Source organism: Etheostoma cragini, chromosome 11 (genome assembly GCF_013103735.1).
Source record: "Etheostoma cragini isolate CJK2018 chromosome 11, CSU_Ecrag_1.0, whole genome shotgun sequence".
Lineage (NCBI taxonomy): Eukaryota > Metazoa > Chordata > Actinopteri > Perciformes > Percidae > Etheostoma > Etheostoma cragini.
The window spans coordinates 19,378,672-19,401,613 of NC_048417.1; the positions used below are offsets into that span (position 1 = coordinate 19,378,672).

General features: G+C 38.6%; 2 protein-coding genes across 5 annotated transcripts in view; both read left to right on the forward strand.

Moving 5' to 3' along the window:
* Window positions 1-18,359, forward strand: part of epha6 (eph receptor A6) — a 179,543-nt gene extending 161,184 nt beyond the window's left edge. Inside the window, exons 12-17 of the mRNA XM_034885345.1 lie at window positions 3,827-3,888; window positions 4,435-4,644; window positions 10,724-10,873; window positions 13,801-13,994; window positions 15,107-15,256; window positions 16,072-18,359. Coding sequence (XP_034741236.1) covers window positions 3,827-3,888; window positions 4,435-4,644; window positions 10,724-10,873; window positions 13,801-13,994; window positions 15,107-15,256; window positions 16,072-16,186 — 881 coding nt within the window. The 3' untranslated portion in view covers window positions 16,187-18,359. The remainder of the gene's footprint in view (window positions 1-3,826; window positions 3,889-4,434; window positions 4,645-10,723; window positions 10,874-13,800; window positions 13,995-15,106; window positions 15,257-16,071) is intronic.
* Window positions 18,360-18,908: 549 nt separating this feature from the next.
* LOC117953320 (ADP-ribosylation factor-like protein 6) lies at window positions 18,909-22,521 on the forward strand. 4 transcript variants are annotated; one of them, XM_034886226.1, is made up of 9 exons: window positions 18,909-19,195; window positions 19,399-19,449; window positions 19,604-19,665; window positions 19,798-19,866; window positions 19,953-20,047; window positions 20,859-20,988; window positions 21,857-21,912; window positions 22,053-22,065; window positions 22,221-22,521. In XM_034886226.1, the coding sequence occupies exons 1-9, from the start codon at window positions 19,073-19,075 to the stop codon at window positions 22,252-22,254; spliced, it is 633 nt and encodes a 210-aa protein (XP_034742117.1). In that variant the 5' UTR covers window positions 18,909-19,072; the 3' UTR covers window positions 22,255-22,521. The 4 variants fall into 4 exon arrangements, with proteins under 4 accessions (XP_034742117.1, XP_034742119.1, XP_034742121.1 ...); XM_034886228.1 differs by lacking the exon at window positions 22,053-22,065; XM_034886229.1 differs by lacking the exon at window positions 19,399-19,449 and having other exon boundaries at window positions 18,912-19,195.
* Window positions 22,522-22,942: the final 421 nt, after the last annotated feature.

Consider the following 22,942-nt stretch of genomic DNA (forward strand, 5'->3'; position numbering starts at 1 on the left):
ATATGTATATTTTCATTAATGTGTTAATTGATATTTAAAAAATTAATACATGAATAAAAGAAGGATTCTTCCGATAGGAGTCTATGCAAGAACTTCACTCTTATCTCCGTCTTGTAGCTGCACGTTACAGTGAAAATATGTTTTACAGAACTGAATAAATGGATCACTGAATCCTAAGTTAAACAGCGCACAGGACATTGGTTTATTTATAGCCCTGAAAACGGGTTTGAAACAGGTTCAGTGGCTTATATTAAGTCACTGAAGATATGAAAAATGTAACATTATTGTTACCATGTGTGCAAGTATGAATACTGTGTGAGGATGCATGTGTGTGTGTGTGTTTTTGTGTGTGCGTGTGATTATTTGACCTGCTGCATTATTTTTCTGCCAACACAAGCTACTGTATGAAAGCTGCAGTAATGATTGTGTAAACCTGGCTTGTTGGCTGGTATTTGAAATATGTTCAGTGGGCTAATCAAAGTTTCATGGTGCTGTTGTATCGGCAACTTTAGTGCATGAAAAACATCAACCTCTCTCTCCCTCTTGTTTGCTCGCTTAAACCGCTGCGGAGGTGGGAGCGTGTGAGTAGGCTGCTTACGTCAAGAGAAACTCTAACTTTCAGAGCACCCTCACCGAAACGTCGAGCAACCCCTTAACACCAGCAAAAAGAAATCTCTGGCGCCGCCACTGCACACAATCCAATTCTCACCAAAGCATGCTCTCTTTTGTTCTTGGCAGTGGGCTAGAGAAAGACATCAATTCTAAGTATCCTTTTTCTGTCTGTCTTTGACTCCCTTTCTCCATCTTTGGCTCCCTACATCTGTTGTTGTTCTTCAGAGACTAATTACGGAGAGTACTGTGCTGTGACTGACTGCTATACCTGCTTGAAAATAACAGGTGACACATTTTGATTCTGGTAAACAGGTGCGTTTGTTTTTGTTCAGGCGCTGCATAACTATATATTGTTTCAAGGCATTGCTAATATATAGCTCAGGAAAGCCAAGCTTGATCAAATCATATCCTGTCTATCCCTCCTGGATTGGTGTTGGGCGGGAGGAGGAGAATATCTGCAGATGTAAGAAAAGGATGATAAATGTGGCAGTTCAATAAAAAGAAACATGTGCCTATTTGGTCTAAAGTAAGTCTGCTCATCCCTATCCCCACGTGCCTTCTTTCCTCTGGTGACGTAGCTGTGGTGAATGGGCGATTCACCATTCCCTTGTTTATGTTATGCATGGTTTGGCTTTGATTATTTAAAATGTTAAACAAATTGAAGCTGTTTAACAGTAAATGTCAAGTCAAGATTTTTCCAAAGGTGTGTGCCACAGTATACAATCATTAATCAGTTTTGTTTTCTTAACACAAAATGTAAAAGTGCAATATAGAAGTCCCTAAAGAAGAAGTCAGTAAGTCCTTTGCATTAAGTTAAAAATACATTTATGAAGAAACATAACACAAAACATTTTTGTCATCTGCACCTGCCGTGGGAGATGTGTCCATTGTCATTACTTGCTTGAATGGCTTACACCATTTTTTGTTTTATATTATGTGGCATTTTGGATAGTCCCAGATGCTTCTCTTTGCAGATTCTTGTTTTTGAGAAGGTAACCCAAGATGCATTCTGTCAAACCAACAATTTAATTGTCAAAAACAGTTTTACTGAAGTATAAATCTGACTGTGTGATATGTGATATGTTTTTGAGTGCAGAATATTCTTATTGCTGCCAGCAGTCTCACCTGCTCTCTTCTGTCTCTCTTCAAGATTCAAGATATTTATTTGTCTTTTGCACAGATTTTACACCATGCAATGAAATTCTTAAGTTGCAACGTTTCCCACAATATAAAAATGCACACAGCTGTACACACAATATATTTAAAAGATTCAGGTATAAAATTGCATGCAGCAGCAAGACATTAAAAGCATTATAAAAAGCATATGCATTGAACAAATGCAAACATTCACAGTGCAGTGCAAACAGTGATTAGATTGCGATTGCTCTTAATGAGATGTTGACTCCCTTAACACTATTGTTCCCAGCAGAAAGCTGGAGTCTCGGTCATTGATAAAGTGAGGGCGGATCACAAACCGATCTGGTCGATCTCAATGTCAATCAACATATCAATAGCCCTGGGTCCTAAAGGCTAAATGAGCTATCATGCTTGCCCGTAATGTGCAATAAATGTGATCCAATTGACATGTCAGCATCAACGTTTGGGTGTGTCTCTAATGGGAAGTTCTTTGTAAAATGTATTGGTTATGATGTTATAGTCAACTATTCCCATGAAGTATATTCCCATGAAGTCAGAACAACTAGTGACATGGTTTAATTTGAAAAACAAAGTCTTCATGTCTATATACATATATTCCATAAATCTTAAATGCAAATATTCACACAGTAATCTTGAGGTTTAAAACTATCCTGGTTATTCTGGAAAAGGAAATGTGCAATAAATCCATATTTGAAGCTATTAAGAGACCGAGAGGCGGATGAGTAAAATCAGTTTTTGGCCGCACACCACTAACATCGTGGTTGTCATTTCCGGTCGGTCTAAGCAATTAGTAAAAATGTTTTTAGGGTAAAGCGGTGGTGATAGTATGTAATATGTCAGTGTGTCTGAAATTTGGATCAAATGCCTTTACTCTATAAAGTTCCGCTGCTATTAAGCCTTTTGCTCTTATGATACAAAAACCATCCCGTATCCTGTAAAGACATTCAGATGTGGTAGAGGGATGCTTTTACCAATCTTAGCATTGAAATCATAAATTAAAGTGATACTCGATCCTCTACCGTGTGGTTTTTCCCATTCAAATGTGAGGAAAGAAGCTGTCTTGAATCTGGAGTGTGATACCATGGTGTTACTTCACTACAGTAACACTTTCATTTCTTTTTCCAGCAGTTCAGTATGTTTTACAGTACAGCTCACTGGCACACCGGCCTGGACAACTGTCTCTGAGCTGTAAACCAGTCAATCTGTAACACTGTAGGAGTCCTCTGTGGGGAAACAATAACATTTGGAAAGAGAGACTGTGTTTGCACCTGTTCCTAACTGTTTCACGTTATGGACTGAATACTGAGCAGGTCCTGTTTGGAAGGTTGAAAAGGTTTTATGAATTGAGTGTCTTGACTCGATCAATCAAGTGCTGATGGTGTGTGTGTGTGTGTTCCCCAAGCCTTCTCATTGCTTTTCTTTGTCTCAGACTGGCAGTAACACACACGCACACACACAGTGTTATTCCAATGTGTCACCTACATGACTTAGAACATTATCTTATGCTTTATCAGTGAATCATTTGGGACCAGTGCCCCTTGACTAATAGTTTGATGGCCACTATTCAATAATTGATCATCCTGACCAGTCTTTGCTCCATGTTGTCCTGTTATATCTGTATGCACACGCACTTTAGATGTTTGCGTTATGGATGATAATAGATGCAAAGACATTTGAAAAATAAGGGTTTGCCTGTTAGTTGCCAAACATCACCTCAGATTCCTTCATCATGCTCATCTAGTATGATGATGTGATTGCAGTTCTGCACTAGTGGTTTTACAAAAGTCCTTCAATTGAGTTTATTTCTAAGTAGCATTATTGGTGATTGGTGTATTTATCAATGGTGAAATTGAAATATATATTGAAATGTAACACAAAACACATCCTAAATGCATCTTTGATCAAAAGATATCAATCTCGATATTTACCATTGAAAACCTGCAAGAAAATCTAAGTACAGACACTTAGTAGCTTATGAGCATTTAATTTAACTTTCCTTTAGCAAAGAAAACATCTTCGGAGAAATAAGGAGTGTGTTGTGTTTGTGTATTTCCAGGCAGGCCTGTAATGATTGTGGTGGAGTATGTGGAAAATGGATCGCTGGACTCCTTTCTGAGGGTGAGTTTCGAGGGGATCAGAGAACTCGAGAATGATTATGTCTCTTTCCTGTTTCAGGTGGTATATCTTTGACAAATAAAGACTGAAAAAAATGCCGATATAAATATAGCTTTATAAGACAAAGCCTTAACACATTTGTCTCAGTACGTAAAAGCAATGCTACCTTTGCATGACTTTGTTGGACCCTTGGTCATAGGTTATCTACAGATATTGTTTACAGCTGGGGACCACGCATAGTAAAGTATTTTTAAGAATTTTAAAAAAGACAGGTAGTTTGTCACATTGTCTCTGTTTTGCCTTACAAGAAGATGAAATGGGAATGTATTGTCCGGTCTATAAACTGCCAGCATAATTCAGAAAATGTTCCACAAAAATCCTTGAAGTACATCATTATCCTGTATGCTGTTGCTCTATACATATCATTATGTCATTCCTTTATCTTTATGTGTTTGCTGTCGACCCTGCTTTTCTCCCCCCGTTGTCTGCGCTCTCTCTATTTTTTCCAATGGCTGCTCATTTCTCTCTGTGTCCTGCTCTCCCTGTCAGCAACATGACGGTCACTTCACTGTCATCCAGTTGGTTGGCATGCTGCGTGGCATCGCCTCGGGTATGAAGTATCTGTCAGACATGGGCTACGTTCACCGAGACCTGGCAGCTCGAAACATCCTGGTCAACAGCAACCTGGTGTGTAAAGTGTCAGACTTTGGCTTGTCCCGAGTCCTGGAGGACGACCCGGAGGCTGCTTACACCACAACGGTACACACCTGACACATCCCTCTAAAACCAAGCAGCTGCTACTAATATGTGACAGGTTTTAACAAGCTGATTCTGTTCTTGGAAATAATTATAATACCATTTATTTCATTGAAAACTTCACTTATAGCTGTCCATCCGCACATAGTCTATATGGACGTTTCATTTCTATAGTTGTTCAAGTGCCGCCGGAAGTTTTATTTGCATGACTAAAACAACCTTTGAACGTACACATGAGACAAAAAAGTAAAAACAGTCCCAGAGGCTATTTTGCAGAGGCACCATTGCTCCCTCCGGTGAAGAAGATTTTGATTGGTTTAAAGAAATGTCAATTGACCGGAGCACATTTTTCTTACATCCCGGAATGCTGTGTGGACCAGCCAGACCCTCCTGGGCAGCGCTGTGGAGGAAGGTCTGGCCATGGTAGACTAATCTGTACCTAAAACAACTATATGGGTCGATTTGGCAGGCAGTTCACAATGACCCACAATTACGTTTCTGGTTATGTTTAGTTCATGTTTAATACTGATCCAATTACCTTTAAACCATAAGATTAAATAGAACGGTCAGAAAATTATGGTCACATGAACTGCCTCCGTGTAGCAGAAGAAAAAAAAGTTGCATATGTACTGTATGTTGTTTTGGGAGTCTTTAAAAATCAACCTTCAGTATCATTTAGGTATGAGGATGTGTTGGTAAAAGGTTACATAGGCTGTTTTTTTTTAACCTTACAATTATGAAGTTTATGGGACAAACTGAAAATGCTGCATTATATGTATATGAAATGGTCAAATATTAAAATGTTGTATACACTGTTTGGTAATAGCCTCCAAAGCCCTTCACACAACAGTGTAATATTGACTCCAGTCCATTTTCTCTGCTCAGAGCTTATCTGAAAAACGTTTGATTGGAGATTCATGGGTAGAAGGCAGGCATGTTGCAAATATACAATATTTGGCTAAATGTATTCAGAATTTGCATGTAAAAACCTGATTTCTTTCTTAGAGACAAGCTTTGCATGTTTTAGCTCTACAAATATACAAACACACAGATACAAATAGTGACAGCACTAAACATCTCTTGGAATGAACACTTATATTCGCTATACTGTTGGAAATTCAGTCACTTGAAAAAGGTATCTAAAGGGGTTTTCTACAACCAGAGATGGTTTCCTTCAAGATACAATCTGCTGTTTTCAGAGATACAGCAGAGATAAGGACGTAATCAGTGTAGTGCTTGGTAGGCTAGATCATCTCTCCTTGTTCCAACAAACTATCTAACTCTGTCTCCAACCGTAGTAACAATGTGATTTACAACAAGCCATCATGCAGATGGGATATCAGAACAATACATTGATTTAAAACAAAATGAGAGTGTACTGACACTCCCTACCAGTTGTACTGTGGCTAATTCTACCTGTGTCACTTCATTAGAAAAAAACAGTTACCTGCTGTTATTGTATCTTATCATTTTTTATCTCCAAAGGAAGTTTATCATTTCCAATCATGTAAGTTTTGTCAGTATTGAAATGCAATTTGAATTTGGGACACTTGAACTTTACAGACTGTAAAGGCAGTGGGGCTTGAGATATAAGCAAACTGATAAATCAACTAGCTATTCCTACTTAATAATGCTGCTAAAATGTAGGTAGCCTACACAGAGGGTGTTCGCGGGTCCTTAAAAAGTCTTAAATCACTTTTCCTAAAAAGAAGGCCTTAAAATGTATTCCATTGTCTTAAATTCAGATTTTTTTTTTAGGCTGTAGGCTTTGCGCTCCATTGTCGCAGTAACATAATCCCATTTGTACATGTCCTATCGCCTGACCAACCGGCTATCCTAACCTTAAACACTCGAGGTCAAATGCCTAACTCCAACCAATCGAGCTGCTTTGTGGGTGGGTCTTGGCGAGGCCGTAGTCAGTGAGATTCGTGATTTTATTACGGGATTTGTAAATTTGCCAGAAACATTTGCAACAATGGTTGATAGCTATCTAGAAAAATGGGGGAATGCAAGTTCATTTGCAAACGGCTTGAAAACAACAAGTAGTCTTGGTCAAGGTCGGTGCCTGAAAATGCTTATGAAGCGAACAGCGTTATGTGTCGGAAGACTTTCACAATTGGGTCAGTAGAGGGCTTTCACTGACGTCATGTTCTGGGCAGGAACCCGGATGCACGGTCATATTGGAGATACTCGGTGTAAACAACTGAACGAAGAACAGTTGAGAATTGTGCACTTTGGATACTTTAAGTGAATGTAGCACTGTCAAAACAACATAAAAACATCCAAGATGCAAAGGCATATAGGGAAGGACTTGGACCACAAGAAAAGGTGTGATTTTTCAAGAAACTACAGTTGTGGCTCTTACTTCTTGTATCCATGGTGACCCGGTGATTCTTCCTTCAGTTGCATATCCCGATATAGGTAGTCAACTACCTGCTTTCTCACTGAGCCCATAGACAACTGCAGACCTTAAATCCTACCAAGGGTTAGGAGTACTATAACCAGATGGTGTGTGGATAAGTGAGTGAGACGCAGTTCCAAGTCATTAACGACCGTTGTGTTGTGGAGGCCAGATTAAATAATGCAATAACATCTTTAACAACCTAACCTTAACTGTATGACATCATTGTGATACTCAAGGTGTAGCCAAGTGACTCTCAATCTTTGTTTTTTTCAATTCAAAGAGCCCCACTTTGCTATCTACACTGTACACTACCTGAGTGCGTTTGAGCTTTGCCAGCCACAAGCCCCTCCTTTCCTTTTGACGTCTGGCATTCCTCTCCCTGGATTTGAATAAATTTTGGAAGTCGATAATATTCCAAATGTTTTTCTCGGTCTGTTCTATTGGTACAACCTAAAACACGGCAACAATAACCATTTTCCTTGACGACGTTTGGGATCTACTTCAGTGCTTGTGCATTGTTGTGATGCAGAGTATCTCCAATATGGCGACCTCCGGTCTGATGACGCATCGTGAAACCCTCTATGGGGATCAGAGCAGAGCAGAGATACAGAGCAAAAAGCACAGAGACTACATAAAGGCACGCAAGCAACCTGCCATTGCTAGTTTCTGCTCAACTATTTCCACCTCTAGCAACGATGTCAATGCTACAATGGTGGATGTAAAAACGGGAAATCAACAGCCAACAATGCCAGCTGACCTACGACCAATTTGTGGCTCTATGCCAACACTCTGAACAGAGGTGATTTGGGCGCTGAGGACCGTGACAAGCCACAAGTCATACAGGTCAAATGACGATGACAAATGTAGTGTTCCAAGCAATGTTTCCAGATTCGGGGCTTGTCATTTACTTGTGGAAAAGACAAGACCAGAAACATGGCTAAATTTGGATTGGTGCCATATATAAAAAAAGAGCTCATCACAGAAGTCCAAATCTGCGCTGCGTTTGTAATTATGTCCGACGAGACACTGAACCAGACAACCAAAAGAAAACCACTGGACTTGCACTTGCATTATTAGTTAAATGACCACGTCCAGTCCAGATTCTATGGAGCACAGTTCATGGGCCCTGCAACTGTCCAGGACCTATTTCAGCATTTCAAAGTAAGTCTGCCATAAATATATTTATTACCTAAACTCTTCTATATGTCTGTGTATCCTATAGTTAACCCTTCTGTCGTCCTTGGGTTAAATCTAACCCGTATACAAAAACTTTCTAGATCAAAACTATGACAAAAGAATGTTGAAAAAAGTGACAAATGTTGGAAAAAGCCACAAAACAGCAAAAAAAACAATTTGTAGGAAACATTTGTTTTTTTTAATCGGAGAAAAAAGTCTTGTTTTCTCCAAAATATTTGAAAAAGTGACCAAAAAATAATTACAAAAGCGTGACAAAAGATTTGGAAAGAATGTCACCAACAAAATTTTAAAAAATTTACAAAAACGTTGAGAAAAGGTTGAAATTTCAACCCAGAATAACAAAGTTGCATGATTGATGGGAAGACAACACAAGGGTTAAGCTTTACTGATTTATCAACTGAATAACAACTCTGGATAGGGCACTACACTTTAATTAGATAACTTAAAAAGATAAATAGCCAAATTGAGTTTTAGAATGGTAGGAAAGTCTGTTGTTTACCTACCAATGTGTCTAAATAGTAAAGTAAGTTTAGGAACCCATGTTAAAGTTGACTAGAAAGAGGAATACAAAAATCATCTTTTGGAAATTGATTATAATGTCGTAATTAAAAAAGTTGGAAAATCCAACCTTTAAGGGCATAAGTATACACACTCCTATGTTAAATTCCAATAGAGGTAGTCAGATTCTTATTATTAAAGGTCAGTTATTTAATGGATCCAGGATACTATGCGATCTGATAAGGTTCCCTTGGCCTTTGGAATTAAAATAACCCCATTTCATCAATTACCCTTCACCATACATAGAGATATGCATGTGGAAATTTCCGTAAGATCATCTCTCAATGCAAATCAACCCAGCTATTAAGCTAAATAAAATTAAACCATGCCAATCTCTAGGTATGGTGAAGGGTAAGTGATGATGGAGGGGAGGGGGGGCTATTTTAATTCCAAAGGCCAAGGGATCTTGAAATGCATAGTATCCTGGATCCATGAAATAAGTAAAGTAAAAACCTGCCTGCTTCTATGCGGATTTGACATATGGGTGGGCATACTTTTGCCCCCTGCATTTTAAAGAAGAAAATGTATTTATTTACGATACTTGTTCATTCACAAAAAAAACTGGTGTCCTTAAAGGTTGATTTTTCCTCTTTTTTATTAAGGTCAAGATCAATTTCAAAAACATGATTTTATTTTATACCTCTTTTAAGTCAACTTTTCATTTGTTCATAGACTCCTGAGCAGCACTGTACACTATGGCCATAGGGATGGCTCACATTGCGTAATTTGTGAATCAGTATTCATTCTTTTTTATCAAATCCAGTATGACATTCATCTGAAGTAGGGGTGTCAGAAATTAGATGTGTTGACTGTTGTATGACTTATGGATGCGTGTTTTAAATTCCAGGAGTTTGTGCAGCAGCTAGACCTTAGAAAAATGATTTCTATCTCAATGGACAAACCAAAAGTCAGCTGGAAGTTTTTTTTCAACGCTCCAACAGGAACATGCGGAGGCATTTGGAAGTGCCCACCTGATTGTGGTGGGGATCTGTGGGCTTCACACACTCCACAATACCTTCAAAAGTAGCTTCAGTGTCTGGCAGCTGGAGAAAGTGCTCAGGGCATTGCATACACTCTTTCATAACACACCTGTTAGAAGAGAAGATTTCTGCACTTTGACCAAGACATCTGTGTTTCCCTACCGTTCAATGGCCATCGCTGGATAGAAAACGTACCCGTTGTCAACCAGGCTATTACAATATGGCCGATGATCGTGATGTATGTGGAAGAAGAAAAACACTCTTACATACTGCTGGCTACTCTCTGTCCATGATGAGTCCTCCACAAACTGCAACCCTCTGAGTCTCTGAAAATATTATAATAATAAATATAATTTAGGACATCAATTACATTTTTGTGTTATCCTTTAGCATTACACACATTAAGTCAATGTTTTTAAACTCAACCAATTATTGTCATTTTACCATACTGTTCACTTTGTGTTTATTTGGAAAGATTTCTGTATATTTCCACTTTGTATTTCCATTGAAAGTTTGAAGTTTCATTTAGAAGTGGTATTAAAAAGTTTTAAATTTAACTTGTTTATACCTTTTTCCACCCTGGTACATTTTTCTGCCTTCTCTCCTGAGTCCAGCGACAGATGGAGGTGCCTTAGATAGCAAATGAAATGACGCCGTTCTGTAAATCTGTCTGAGCTTACAGTGACCTCCATTTCCTGCTTTGTACTGAGGTTATTGTGTGGAGCAAATGCTGTGGTTATGGTTCCAAGTTTAAATTTCTGCTCCACAACACTGTGGTTGAAATCCACCGAAGGGTGAGGGGATGGCGAGAGAGGCAGGGTTGAGGGTATTGAGATGCTGACGTATACTTTGAATGATTTACTAGATGCTGTACATAATACACATTTTTACAGTCTATAAGTCTATCCATGAGTGTTTACTGTATTTGTGTGTGTGTGACCAGGGTGGTAAGATCCCAATCCGATGGACTGCTCCTGAGGCTATTTCATACAGAAAGTTCTCCTCTGCCAGCGACGCATGGAGTTACGGCATCGTCATGTGGGAAGTGATGTCATATGGGGAGCGGCCATACTGGGAGATGTCCAATCAGGATGTGAGTATTGTAGTCGTCGTCATCATCACAATGGTTGTTTACGGTGCACTTGTGTCACATGGGGAGTGACCCTGTCGGGATAATGTTCTTTAGAGTTACAAAAGATAAAAGAAAAAGTACGAACTGCATGGTTACCTCATCATTATCCTACTCACTCTACCAAAAGTTCTAGTAAAAAGTTCTCGAGTCTCAGTGACTTAATCCGAAAAGCTTCTGCCACCAAGTTTGTAAGTCTTTGATACAATGTGCTGCATATTCATGACACTTATATTCAGAAAATGAAGGAAATGGACCATGACACAAAGGAGCTTTTAGTGATTTCAGAAAAGAAGTGGTGGAGCTACTGCTGCTGAAGAGGAGAAGAGGCATCACTTTGGTGACTGATATCTTAATTAGTTTATTGGCTTTTTTAGTTTTTTGGTCCCTCAAATTAACTTTCCGGTACAGTATGAAACAAAAAAGAGAATCAATAAATAAGCATAATGTTCATTAGATATGTTAAACAAATGTCAGTCAGTTACTTAAAAGAAATGTTATGCTAATAGTATTGATAATCATGGTTTATCCTGTTGGTGAAATGATGCTATGGGCAGGACCATAACCAGGGGCACATTCAATCTCAAACCGGTGTGCACCATGTTGTTACGGTTCCCATGTTGAACGATATGTTTCCTCGGAAAGGTGCGTAACGGCTTGTTTTCTCTCGTTCGGTGGGTGTGTCTCTCGTTTATTGGCTGTGTCCCAGGTGATGCCCAAGCAGCAGATAAGTGCATGTAAACTCGTGGTAATAAAAACGCAGAGCTGCTGCGCACACAACAGGAGGTTCATTGGCTCCCCATTTTTAGTTTATAAAAACTTTTGCATTTTGCTGTACACGGCCCCGGATTAAAGAAATTCTGGAACACTGCTTACCTGCCCAGGGACTACACTAGCTAAATCTGGTACCAAACATCTCTTCTCTTGAGATCATTGTTTTTAGGTACAAGGTCCCTGACAAAAACATTCAATAAAGATCCCAAATTTCCCCAGAATTAGAATGCGTGTCCTCAGACAACAGGCAAAGCAAATTTTGCTTGCACTATTTGTGTACATTTTTCCACTGTCTTACAGTTTCTTGATTTTTTAATTTTTTTTACCTATACATTGTCAATTTTTTAAAGAACTTTTAAACAGTATAAAGTCTAAAAAATATCAGAATCAGCCTTAAAAATCCAACCTGTATAACATGTTTGTAACTGTACAATGAAAAGTCCCAGAAATCGTACTGAAGACCTTGAATTGAAGTGACATTAATGTCGTAGTTGTGGCTACCACATATCCAATTTGTATCATTTTGGGACATTAAATCATTGTCTGTGGGAAGCATTGGGAGGTACTGACTAAAACACTGGATGGACTTTATTTGGAGCTATGACACAATCTTAAACGATAGTTACGTATTACGTAACTTACGTTACGTTACGTTACGTTACGTTACGTTACGTTACGTATAGGCACAGCCCTCTAAGAGCTGTTGTTATTCAAGACTTTCAAGGACAGACTCATTTGTCTGTCATTTTTTTGTCTTTTGGAAAATATAAAGAAATTGTTCCTGGATGAATTGGTTGGCACAGCTGCATTAGCTAATTCACTGCGTGTAATGTGAGCGTGCTGGTGTTTGAACTTTTGAGTGCTGTTCCTATCTATTCCTTTAAGTGATTTTCCCTGCAGCGTCTCAGTGATTGTTCCAAGAGGATGGAGTAGACTTGTTCATGTTGTTTTCACAAATATTCCCCTCACAAGTCTGGCTCTCTAACCTCTAGTACTGCAACTCAACTCAATATTGACTTCTCAATTCAAGTCCTGCTCCACTGAGTAAATTCTCCGTTTATTTTCCATTATATGTGTTAAAATTGCTGCCCTTCAACCTGCTCCCTGGCTGTTTTCTCACATCAAAAGCATTCCTCTTTAAAGGAGAGTAAGGGAGGAACAGAAATGCTGCTGAGATTCACCAAAAGGATGAAAAAGATGAGTGAGAAGGAAAGGAAAAGAGCAGTGAAGGTGAGAGGTTCAGAAGACTTCGGTCGGATAGAGGGGGAGTTTAAAGCTGTGGATTCAGTGTGGCTGAGCAACCCTGCTGATCCCTGGGCTGTGGTCAGGGATTGGAATGGACCATGGAGGAAGCAGATCCATCCCTCTCTCCGCTGAGTGTGAAAGCTCCACCGTAATCCTTTCGACCTCTTACACACACATACACATTTGTAGACAGACACCCACACACGCACATTCACTAAGGTCCCAGGGTTTGTGGAGGATTTGAGCTGTTTGGGAATTGCTTAGAAGTGCTTTCCAAGGCAAAAGGTCAGCCAAGCCGCAAAACCAGCCAAACACTATCTCATCCTGGTCAGCCACTTAACAATGCTCCCTACAAAGATACATGTATGGAGCTCGACTTAGACTCACAGGTACGATATGGAGATCAACTGTATAGAGACTACTTGGACACGCTATCAGCTCAGATGAAAAACTTTTTACACTTGCATGTTGGAATTGATTGATAGGTTTGGGCACATGTATAAAAGACAACTTTATTTCTACTGCACAGGAAAGTAACCATGCAAGGAGGAGGTTACAAGAAATAAAATATGCATAGATGAAAGACCAAATAGATAAAAATAAGATCTCCTTAGCATTCACATGTGAAATACAGGCATATTATATATTTTAATTGTGTGAAACATGTTAAGTCACCGTTAAGATTGTTGTTAACCTTCATTTTAGGTTTTCATTCGTAGAAAATAATTTCAAAGAATGTTTGTATAAGTTGAGTAGGATCACCTCATAGTCCTGTAAAGCTTTTTAAATGCATCCCCAAAAATCACTTAAAATGGCAACCCTTTGTGACATATTTTGAGAATCTTAAAGTACACATTCGACTGTCTCTCCAGGTGATTCTGTCTATTGAAGAGGGCTACCGGCTGCCTGCACCGATGGGCTGCCCCGTGGCCCTGCACCAGCTGATGCTGCACTGCTGGCAGAAGGAGAGGAGTCACCGGCCTAAATTCACCGATGTTGTTACCTTCTTGGACAAACTGATCCGTAACCCCAGCAGCCTGCTGCCACTGGTAGAGGACATTCAGAGGTACGGTATTAAAGAGTTCCTAGCATCATGAAAGGCTTTAAATGTAAATGCACTGTAAACCAGGGATGTTCACAGACATTTTAGGCGGCAGGAGCTCATGGAAAGAAGAAAAAAAACTCACGCAATTGTTTAACAGATTTTATAAATACTCAAAAAAATAATCAGTTCACACAGGTTTTAGCATTCATCAGGTTAATCACATATCATATCACATCATCATATATAAATAATATATACAGTATACATTTTTTTATTTTTTTATAACAAGTAACTGCACCAAGGAAAGGGACGTAGTTTTGTTTATTTTGAAAATGACAATAAATAATTTTAATTCTTTTGGGGTTATTGGAATAATTAAAACTTCAAAATCTTCACACTACACAAAAAAGACTGTTGCTTTGATTGTGTTAATTTTACAGGAAAAAACACTTCTTATTAGACATGGAGCCTAAAAGTTACTGTTTAATGCAGGACAATTTTTTCATGTTGTGGTCAATTTAGAGATTTTGGTCTATTTTGTTTCCATGTCTTCTTTTTCTCTAATGGGAATACTTCTGAAATACACATTTTAGATGGTATTTGTTTGAGGCTGCATCTGTAGATTTACTGTGGAAATTCTGGACTGATAAGTTTTAGTTATTTTGTTTATCCTGTTCACTTGCAGTGCCTTGTCAAATGAATGCAAAATAGCGCATTTTAATAAGTTAACGCATATCAATATAGTGATTGTCATTAGACAGTCTCAAGGAAGAAAAAGTGCTCAAGCCCCTTGTGATGTGTGCATGTGCCTGCTGTCGGTTCATTTAGGCTGAGGCGAGATGGGACTGTATTTTTCAAGCATCTCTGCACTAAGAACCAAACTTGAGTTATTTGAGTTACAATACACAGTATGCTTTGATAGGATATTTTTCCTAAATCCAGGCAAAGATAGGGTGACTTTTCTGGTTAAGAAAGTGTATAAAATGCGCTTACTCCTACGCCTAAAAATGGGACCAAATGTGAGTGTCACTCTGAAATCTTTAAGCCAGTAAGGTCAGTTGTCTCCCTTTGAGATGCTTTGGGAATACTGGCAGGATCTGACGTTATCTCTCTTATTTTTTTTTTTGCATCAGTCTACCGGAGTCTCCGGGGGAGGAAATGGACTACCCGATGTTCATCTCCATCGGGGACTGGCTGGACTCCATTAAGATGACTCAGTACAAGAGCAATTTCATGGCAGCTGGCTACAACACATTGGATTCAGTGGCAAGGATGAGTATTGAGTGAGTAGCAGAGCCAAAACATTATTACCATTATTAAATGGCATGCAACCAAAGAGGACCTATCTTTGTAGCAGCAGTGGTGATAGAAAAGGAAACACCAATACTAAGGATTACTCATAAATTTCAGTTTACTTGTTAGGACTACTATTCAGTCTTGTGGCTCTCGGAGGGAGCTTTCAAAAGTCTGGGAAAATAACCCTGATGATGTCATAGTGATGTCATCGCGGTTATCCCAAATTCCGCTTGCCTGAATGCTTGCGGTTCAGACTGGGGTTGTGAATATTGAAAGATATGGGCAAGGAGTTTTTTTTTATGAAATACACTGTCAAGCCGCATAATGGGAAGTGTAGGATCCAGGGCTTTTGGCACAAGACTCACACTAGGTGGTAAAATTCAGGATATTTCAGCTTCTGCTGTTTGTTTTTTCATTTACGTAACTTAATGAGCTTCTGTTTTGTATCACACTTTAGACGGTTACCACGTCAATAATTTATTTAAAAAAAATAAGATACATAAGATCGTTTCACAAGGATAGAAATCTGAGGGATGTACTTCAAAGTGAGATTCTTTTTTTAATCTTCACTCCGCCCTTGTGACTGAGGACAGCTAATAATGCGTATTGCTTATATAGCACATTTGTAATCACAACATCCCCTCCTTTTACCAGACAGAGTCAACATTGGCTACAAGATGCAAAGGGCTTCCCTAAAGAAGAAAAAGTAGGAAATAAATGAAAGTCAATGAAAAGTCCTCACAAGTAAGACTAAAAGCGTCTTATGTGTGTGTTTGTTTTTGTGTTCCCCCTCTCGGCCTAGAGATGTGAGGCGTATAGGGGTGGATCTGATCGGCCACCAGAGGCGGATCACCAGCAGCGTACAGACCCTCCGCCATCAGCTCCTGCACGAACAGGAGAAGGGTTTTCAAGTATGAGGATAACCTTTAACGCAACCTGGGATGGACAGATAGATGGACCAGAGGGAAGTGAAGTCTAGTCCTCATAAAGGAGGCAATTGGACAGACTACCACAGCCGACTGCCCCCTGGTCTCACATCCATTAGTAACAGACTGTTTCCTACTATACACCCCTTACCCAGTATACCTGGCTCTGCCAGACTATTGCAGCCTGACCGACTTAAAAGACTGGCCCAGGCCTTCACTTAGGGGAATGTAATGCCTTGTTGCAACAGCAGTACTTTTGTGTGTGAAGCAACAATATCTAGAGATGTAGATTTGCAAACGTAATCTACCGGAACTTTTGACTATTTTCTTCTTCTTTTTGCCATTTTCTCGCTCTGAGTTATGTGCTCATGTAGCTGCTATCGGGTGTGCAATCCAAAAGTATCCTTAATATCTTTTATTTCAGAGTTTGATCATTTATTATGATTTGCTTTAGTTAACCCTCTCTCCAGAGAATCTGGTATGCTAATACTTGAATAAAGAAGTGAGAAGCAAATTATGGAGATTTCTTGAATGTTCAAAAGTGTATAGACAATTAACCAATAATTATTATCATAATCTAATATCTATATATGTGCAGTCCTGTATGTGAAAGCCCTAGTAAATCTGGATCTTATTTAAGATGTTTTATTTATATCAGATTTTTATCCAAATCAGCAATACAGTATTATGCAGTCACCCCAGTATCTCAGAGAAAGATGAAGAATTGTGCAATGAGAGAACTCTTGTTGACATGGTAACATGAGGCTCCCACCACACCATCTACCTGGTTCTATTGTCACATGCTTAGCTTGCAGAACTGGATCCGTTGCCTTCAGATAATAACCATACAGGTCTCTTCTGACAGTTTTTAGCAACCAGTGTACTCGCAGTTGTGTGACGATAAGCCTGCTATATTTTGGATTGTAAATGTTATACATTGCCTGAAAGTACACAACCTCCACTGTCCTAACATATGAATGTTAACAGATAGATAGATAGGAGATGTTTGTCTGGAAACTTAACATGGACTTGTATGGTTTTTCAGAAATACATTCATTGTTTCTTTTTGCCTGCACATACACTAATGCAGTGCATTTCGTGGACAAAGTTGATCCAAGATGTCAGAACAGAATAGTGTGTTGTAGATGCAAAGGTAATGGACGTAACTCTACTCCAGTCTGTTTTTACAATGTGGTCATGTAAAGGTTGTGGAATTTGTGGCAATATGGGAAACCAGTGTACATAGATGTAGTCTGGAATGAAAAGTGTTGGATCTGCAGTAGATAATGTCAATTTATCAGATGTTTGCCATTAAAATAATAATTTGTCTTCATCCGGTAGTCAGTGGTGAATAGGCATTGCTGCTGAATATAGCCAGTTAGTTGAGTTGGGGGCAGCAGAAGTAGCTAAAACCTGGTGGATGGAAACCGGTTTGTGTGATCCACTGTCCAGCAGATACAGTAAGTGACTTTAATGACAGTAGAGAAAGAAGAAATATAAACAGCAGCATCATAACTCATCATTTGTCATTTTAACATCAACATTAACAAACACGTACTTACATATACACACACACACACAAACACACACACACACACACACACACACACACACACACACACACACACACACTTAAACATGCACGTAGAATGCCTTACAGTCCGTTAAGTCATGCAAGACAGTTTAAGTGTGGTCAGTGCAGTCACAGGACCTAGCAATTACTTTGAGTTGTATTCCATATTCAAGAGAGCGAATCTAGTCCCTTACGAGTTGTGGCTCGATGATTAATGTCAAAGGCAGACTGGATTTAGAGGTCTGTGCCTTTCCGTCACAGCGTAGTTATGCATCCCAGCCTGCAGGAGTAGGAAAGTTGCACACGCACATCTAAACACACATATACAGTACAGTCACGTTCAAAGTATTTGCACACACATGCTCGCGGCCACCCCCCTTCTACAGACTAAGGAGAATATCAGATGCTGTTTGTTTAGCATGTTCTACTGCTGAGCAATGTTAGAACGTTTTGTACAAAGTACAAGTATACTTATAATTCTTGTATTTTATTTTTCTATAATTTCCAAAGAGATGTTGTAGATCTTGCACACTGTAAGAGGCAGTTACAGCGAATATTTATTTGCAAATAAAAACGAACAGTTCTGGTGGTTGACTGCTCATTTAATTTTGTTTCCATTTTTCAATAAAAACAGCACTGATTTGAATGACATATTGCTTTCAGGTTGTGAAATGTCCTTGTTGCCAATGCTAATTTTAAGGAGAAACCTTGCTACCAATTAAAAAAAAACTCACAGAGGCAGTCAAATCCCAGAGTTATCACTTTAATTAGCTTTTAATGTAAATTATTGTCTAATATCTCAAACCTGCATCACCTCTTCACCCTGGCAACTTACATGAAGTTGTGCACATAACTGATAACCAAGAGATGGAGCTGTTGGGTCACTGATTAGCTTCAGGTCTGCAGCTCACTGTTTTTTTTATATTTTCCTTCATTGTAGATTTACATCAACACTCCAATCAAAGATTGTTTGACTTAGTATAAAGCACACATGATGACAAAACAGATTCATGCTGACTCCAATTAAAGAAAGGTAAGGTTAGATTAGGAAATCAGGATAGGGGGCCTGGAGAGCTCCGTACTCCGTGTCCAGGTTACCAGGTGGATCACAGAGCTTAATTCACCTTAATAGGATTACCCATGTCCAGGTGGTATCTCCACTTGTCGCTCTATTCAAAGCAAGGACTGGGAACTCACAATCCACAGCTATGTTTATTATTACCAGAATTTGCAGAGAATTTGTAAATTATAGTAATAGTCAGACTATCCATGGGGTGATTTCAATGTAGCATCAATCAAGTCTAATGGGGCTGCTGGATAAACTGTCGGGCTGGCTTGGCCTGAGGAAAAAAGAGGTCAACGTCTTGTGTTTGGGACTGGATAACAGTGGCAAAACTACCATCATCAACCAACTCAAACCATCTCATGTGAGTACATGAGACTCTGGGAGGAAAATTATTTTGTTAGAAAAAGCGAGAGGCCTTTGTGTACCTTTATCTGTAATACGGCTACACAAACTTGTTATGCATTAATAACAATCTTAAACCATGATCATTTGGGATAAATTTGGGGCAAAGCCTGTCAAAATTTTCTTTTTCACTGCAATCATTCACTGATTGCTTGTTTTCAGAATTCCAATCATGTAGGCCCATTGTCAGAAGAATGGAAACATGTTAGTCAGGTAAAGCCCATATCTTACTTTCCTTATACTACTTTCTTGTTGACATACTTTTGCCATTACTTGTGTGTGTGTGTGTGTGTGTGTGTTTGTGTGTGTGTGTGTGTGTGTGTGTGTGTGTGTGTGTGTGTGTGTGTGTGTGTGTGTGTGTGCGCAGACACAGGCACCAGAAATAGTCCCAACAATTGGCTTCAACATTGAGAAGTTCAAGAGTTCAAGGTAGAAATGTATAATTTATTTTCATCACTATTATTTTTTACTAAATTACAGTTATGAAATTTAAAAAAAAAGGCTATTGCAACATATAGTATCACTCTCAGCTGTCTCTCCTCTCTTTTTTCCTGCATGCAGCCTGTCTTTCACGGTCTTTGATATGTCTGGGCAGAGCAGATATAGAAACCTATGGGAGCATTACTATAAGTATGAAACACAGAACATGCTTATTAAAAACACTTCACAGTAATATTCAATTGCCATCTGTAACTTCTTCTCTTGTCTTTCTTTAGAGAGAGCCATGCCATCATATTTGTCATAGACAGCGGTGACAAACTGAGAATGGTTGTTGCCAAAGAGGAGCTAGATACTCTTCTCAATCACGAAGGTACAAAATAGCAATACTGTTTTAACTCATTTGGATACAGACACAGGGTGGATGCTATTTTTTTTTTAGTAGAAGGCAGAATTGACATATCCTCTATGCATAAACAATATCTACAATAAATATATTTATAATGATATATGACACCAAGTGTGGCATTTTAAAAAATACAGTCAGACATGGTTCATATCTTAATCTGTAAAATAATAGAAATTATACAGTTTGCATTTCTTTGTAGGCGTTAGAACTAATATGAACAGTGTCCGGAAATTAATTTGTTAGTATACTTATTGTCTGAATCTGGCATGCTGATGAACCATGTGGCATAAAATACTAAGTTTAAGACTATAAAAGTTAATTTCACTGGCCAAAACACGATGGAGAATTCACTGAAATCATTTAAATGGAAACCTGCTAGTTTTAGTCCTCCATCAAGGCACTTGGTCCAATACGGTCCAATTTTTTCATGTATTAAAGGTGCTCTAAGCGATGTCTATGGAAGAGGATTTGGGCCACTGGTGAAAAGATTATGTGAGCTCTGACTTTATTCTCAGAAATGAGGGAACGGGATGAGGAGGAGGGAGAGACAAGCTAATCTCGTTTGGTTTGAAAATACTTTGAACGTCAACAAGAAGTAACATCACCCAACATCGCTTAGAGCACCTTTAGTTAAGAATATTCAGATTTAAAGCTAGGCTATGTGTCGACATAAACTATAAACTTAGCTGATACTTGACTCCTTATTGGATAAACAAAAAAATATCTTCCTCTTTGCCGATGATTCACTGGTCTTCATGTCTGTCTTATTATCCAGATATCCGCAGCAAAAAGATACCAGTATTGTTCTTTGCCAACAAGACGGATCTGCGCGATGCCATGTCTTCTGTAAAAATCTCACAGATGTTGTCTTTGGAGAACATCAAAGACAAACCCTGGAACATCTGGTAAAATATGTCATTGGTTTTCCAAACAGGCTGCACACATTCCAAAACAATCTTTAGTTTATAATTCTGATTATCACTTATAGTACTCTGGTCAAGTCCTACAAGTATGCTGTGACGTTGATGTGCCCACACAATTGTAGAAATATTCCCCTTGATGAAGGGTGTGTAAGCAAAGCCTCCAAAGCCACCTTCAGATGTATTGTTGAGTAGTTTGTAACAGGAATTATACTCTTTTTAGGTAATCTTGAGATAAATGCACTTGGATTTAATTGGCTGACCTGAGCCAATCCTCTCTTCCCGATCCCCAACATTTTGTGCTTCAAGAGTTACAGATTAAAAAGTCTTAAACAGCGTCGTAACAGAGGGTGTACCAATTTGTTTACTCATTAGACAGATGGGAGGCAGATGGATTATCAGCTAGGCAGCTTTAAACATCCAGGATCCAAGAAAAGTCGTGAGAAAGTGCAACAAGGAGATTAGTCTATATCCTTAACATTCCACTTCCGGGATTGCTCCAGTACTGCAGGAACTTCTGCCAGATGCATGTAGTTTCCTTTCTATTAGAATTTTAAACTCCGGTGGATTCATGGGGACTATAGTTAGTTGCTCTTCAGATTTCTGCAGGGTTATTTGAGACAGCTAGCTAGACTACCTGTCCAATCTGAGTTTTCTCTCGCTCGACTATTTTACAGCGGCTCTGTGCGGAGTTTAGCGCCGCCCATGACGATTGTGACTGGTTTGAATAAAACAGAAAATGTTTTCTCCCATCCTGAAACGCTGTGTAGAGTAGCCCGTCCCTCCTCCGCTCCGGTGTGTGGATGGTCTGGCAAAGCTAGATCAACGCCTTGACTTCTTATTTATTTTTCAGTGCCAGCAATGCTATCAAAGGAGAGGGTCTCCAGGAAGGGTTGGACTGGCTACAAGGTAATGTGTCTGTTCAGTACTTTTCATAAAACTATCATACTGGGCCAAAAGAAACAAAAAGGCCATGTTAAATTGTGCTCAGAATTTCAATGTTAAAATGCTGTCAATATTGAGACATGTTTTTTTTTTCATATCCATAGAACAAATTGCACAGTAAGTATCATGTCAACATGTAAAGTGATTGTGGTGGTAGATCGTATCTCAGTATCTCTTTGGATGTTGTTTAAGTCATGGTATGCCAAATGATGAGCTGTTACCACAAAAAAATCCTTTAAAAAAAATCAATGTTTCTGTTTTTCTCCTGCCAGATCATATGAAAACAATGAGCACATGAATGATTGAAATGGCGATGTGGTAACTGGATCTAATTTACCACTTGGAGTATTCATTACAATTGATGTTGTAGGCCTTACATTTCACTGTCAAATGGCTTAGTACTTCCTGTGAATGGTACAACTTTGAAAACATGTTTCTTTGGTTAAAAAAATCTTGGTCATAGCTTAATTTGTATAGGCATACTATGTAAATAGATTTTTTTTAAGCGCTTACTAATAGTTACAGTACATCATTACAAAAATGTGAATGCAGTCTGAATAACATACTGTAAACTAAAAAAAGAAAATGTTTCTGTATTAAGTAACATTTTTATTTTAAACTGCTTTTTTATTCCATGACAGTTCAATTTAACACAACTCAACTTATTTTTTCAAATGCTGTCTGCTGAATATTGTACAACCTGGAGGATAATAAAAGCTTGTTTTTTGCTGAGTGTGTGCTATTTTTTTATTTTTTGAAGAAGGAAGCAACAAAAAAGAAATAAAATGTGTAAATAAAGACAATTTGAAATTGAAAATACCAATTTAATAAATTATACAAAAGCAATGTAACAATTGTATCACTACATTTACAGAAAGGTTCAATGTGAATAAATAATAGTGTCAATAAATAGTGTTACGGTAATCAATAAATATTACATTTTTACAGAAAATAGCATGCAAGATGTTTACGAATAACAAGATTTTGAAACTTG

Coding starts and splice junctions, on each gene's coding strand:
- LOC117953320 (XM_034886226.1), top strand. CDS start 19,073: ATGGGGCTGCTGGATAAACTGTCGGGCTGGCTTGGCCTGAGGAAAAAA. Junction 19,196..19,398: donor ACCAACTCAAACCATCTCAT/GTGAGTACATGA, acceptor GCTTGTTTTCAG/AATTCCAATCATGTAGGCCC. Junction 19,450..19,603: donor AATGGAAACATGTTAGTCAG/GTAAAGCCCATA, acceptor GTGTGTGCGCAG/ACACAGGCACCAGAAATAGT.